Source organism: Aedes albopictus, chromosome 3 (genome assembly GCF_035046485.1).
Source record: "Aedes albopictus strain Foshan chromosome 3, AalbF5, whole genome shotgun sequence".
Lineage (NCBI taxonomy): Eukaryota > Metazoa > Arthropoda > Insecta > Diptera > Culicidae > Aedes > Aedes albopictus.
The window spans coordinates 245,796,382-245,798,673 of NC_085138.1; the positions used below are offsets into that span (position 1 = coordinate 245,796,382).

A 2,292-nucleotide genomic window follows, 5' to 3' on the forward strand; every position below is an offset into this window, starting at 1 on the left:
TGATTAAGCGTGTAAGGGGGTGCATTTTTGGGAGTATTATAGGGTGTTTAGTTTGGTAGCATTCTGAAGAGTGTTCTAGACGACCTCGAAGACGGATTATGTTGTTGTCATCGAGAAAAGGGTGAAGCAGCTTCAGCGATGATGTTTTCGAAACGGATCGGTTTTTGGCTAAATCCTTCAGCTCTTCTGTGAAAACCTCTTGTTGTGCAATTCTTGCGAGAACTCCCTTAGCGTGTTCTAGTTCACGAATCGAGGTGGATGTAGGTTGAGGATGATCAGCCCTTCGTTGACAGCGGTTCTTGAAGCGGAGAAGTAGTGCTGTTATACGAACCAGTTTGGAAAAGGATGAGTATCGGTGGAAGAGGAAATTATGGTCACAAACCGTCTGCAGCAGAAGCACCGTTTTTCGCCGTTCCAATAGATCTTCTGATGGGACTTCACTCGACGATTTAGGCCAACTATCTTCCCTCTGGGCTAACCATGGTGGTCCATTCCGCCAGTTGGTGCTAGCGATAAATTCTTTGGGTAACATTCCTCTGGAAATGTGATCTGCTGGATTGTCGATGCCGCTGACGTGATTCCAAGAATGATCGTGGGTTAGCTTCTGTATTTCTGAAGTTCTGTTCCCTACGAATGTTTGCCATGTGTTTGGTGGAGATTGGATCCAGTGTAAGGTAACCATAGAGTCTGTCCAGAACCAACATAGAGTGCTTTCCATCCGCAACGCTGTAGATATCTTTGTGTACAGTTTAGCTCCTAGTAGTGCAGCGCAGAGTTCGAGCCGTGGTAGTGTGATTCGTTTCAATGGAGCAACTCTTGACTTTGCAGCGATGAGTTCAATTTTTACGTTTCCTTCCATGCCAGTAGAACGTGCATAAATGCACGCGCCATATCCTGCTTCTGATGCGTCCGAGAACACGTGAAACTGAACTGATGAAGAATCAGACAGGAAGAGGTAACGGGGAACCTTGTACTCTTCGAGATATAGCAGCTGTGATGAGAACTCATTCCACTTGACCTTGATGTCATCCGGTACTGGATCGTCCCACGCAGCATTCATTACCCAAAGCTGTTGCATACGGATTTTAGCCCACGCTACGACGGGAGACACTAATCCAAGCGGGTCGTAGAGCTTCGCTATTGCTGAGAAAATGTTTCGCTTGGTTATCCTTTCCGGTTCGACAGCCGATTGTATCTCGATGCAAAATTGATCCGGTCCAGTCTCCCATCCAACTCCAAGAGTCTTGATCCTTTGCTGGTTGTCGAAGTGCAGTGTCGATTCTCCTCCTAGTGATTCAGCAGGAATGTTCCGTAGTACTTCTGCCTTGTTGGAGCACCACTTTCTTAATTCCAAGCCTCCCTCGGCCATCAAAGCTTGTGTTTCACCTTGCAGTTCGATTGCTTCATCTATTAATTTAGCGCCAGATATAAAATCGTCCATATAGAAGTCTTCCTGTACTGCGTCACTAGCGAGCCTGTAATTTCGATCGGAGTCTAGAGCTAGCTGTTTCCGCACCCGAGTAGCAAGGAATGACGATGGAGCCAATCCATAAGTGACCGTCAACAACTCGAAAACTTGGAGAGGTTCCGATTTGCTGAAGCGCCACAAGATCCGTTGAAGTGGAGTGTCATCCTCATGGACACGAATCTGCCGATACATTTGGCAACATCAGCGACTAATGCGATAGGATGTTTTCGGAATCGAATCATCAAATCCAAAAGCTCATCTTGAATGTTGGGCCCAGTGAGTAATGCTTCATTCAGCGAAAAGTTGGTGGAAGACTTTGAAGATCCATCGAAGACGACACGCACCTTTGTTGTCGAACTAGATTCCTTAAACACCGGGTGGTGAGGAAGGTAACATACCGTTTTGCCAACATCCAAAGTGGAATCGTCGGCCGCACCGATGCATTTCATATGCCCAAGTTCCAAATACTCCTGCATAAAGTCCGCGTATTGTTGGCGCAGATTCGGATCCTGATCCAAACGCTTTTCGATTTGAAGAAATCGTCGGATAGCCCTTTGCTTTGTTTCACCAATCATGCTGTGAAACTCCATGCGTTTAGGGTAACGAACCACGTATCGTCCAGTGCTGTCACGTGTATGTGTGTTAACGAAGTGTTCCTCGCAATCTTCTTCTTCTTGTGTGCGTGGTCTCTTGTTTGAAAGCTCCTCTACAGTCCAAAATTGTTCAATGATTTTTTCCAACGACTCTACTTTCGCAATGTGACAGTTTACTTCCTCGACCTTATCCATACATTTTGCTTCACCTGTTGCAACCCATCCAAATCT

At 46.2% G+C, this 2,292-nt stretch overlaps 1 protein-coding gene across 1 annotated transcript; it reads right to left on the reverse strand.

Annotated features, from left to right (window-relative positions):
• Positions 1 to 237: 237 nt before the first annotated feature.
• LOC134290678 (uncharacterized) lies at positions 238 to 2,043 on the reverse strand. The gene is made up of 4 exons (XM_062857856.1): positions 1,867 to 2,043; positions 703 to 1,648; positions 383 to 627; positions 238 to 318 (listed from the first exon to the last, which is right to left on the reverse strand). Exons 1-4 carry the CDS (start codon positions 2,041 to 2,043, stop codon positions 238 to 240), a joined length of 1,449 nt encoding a protein of 482 aa, XP_062713840.1.
• Positions 2,044 to 2,292: the final 249 nt, after the last annotated feature.

Excerpts from the sequence above, each read along its gene's own strand:
- LOC134290678 (XM_062857856.1), bottom strand. The coding sequence starts at position 2,043 with ATGATTGGTGAAACAAAGCAAAGGGCTATCCGACGATTTCTTCAAATC. Across the intron at positions 1,649-1,866 it reads CTTTGGATGTTGGCAAAACG|ATTCGTGTCCATGAGGATGA; the intron begins GTATGTTACCTT and ends ATGTATCGGCAG. Across the intron at positions 628-702 it reads GCGGATGGAAAGCACTCTAT|GGAACAGAACTTCAGAAATA; the intron begins GTTGGTTCTGGA and ends AAACATTCGTAG.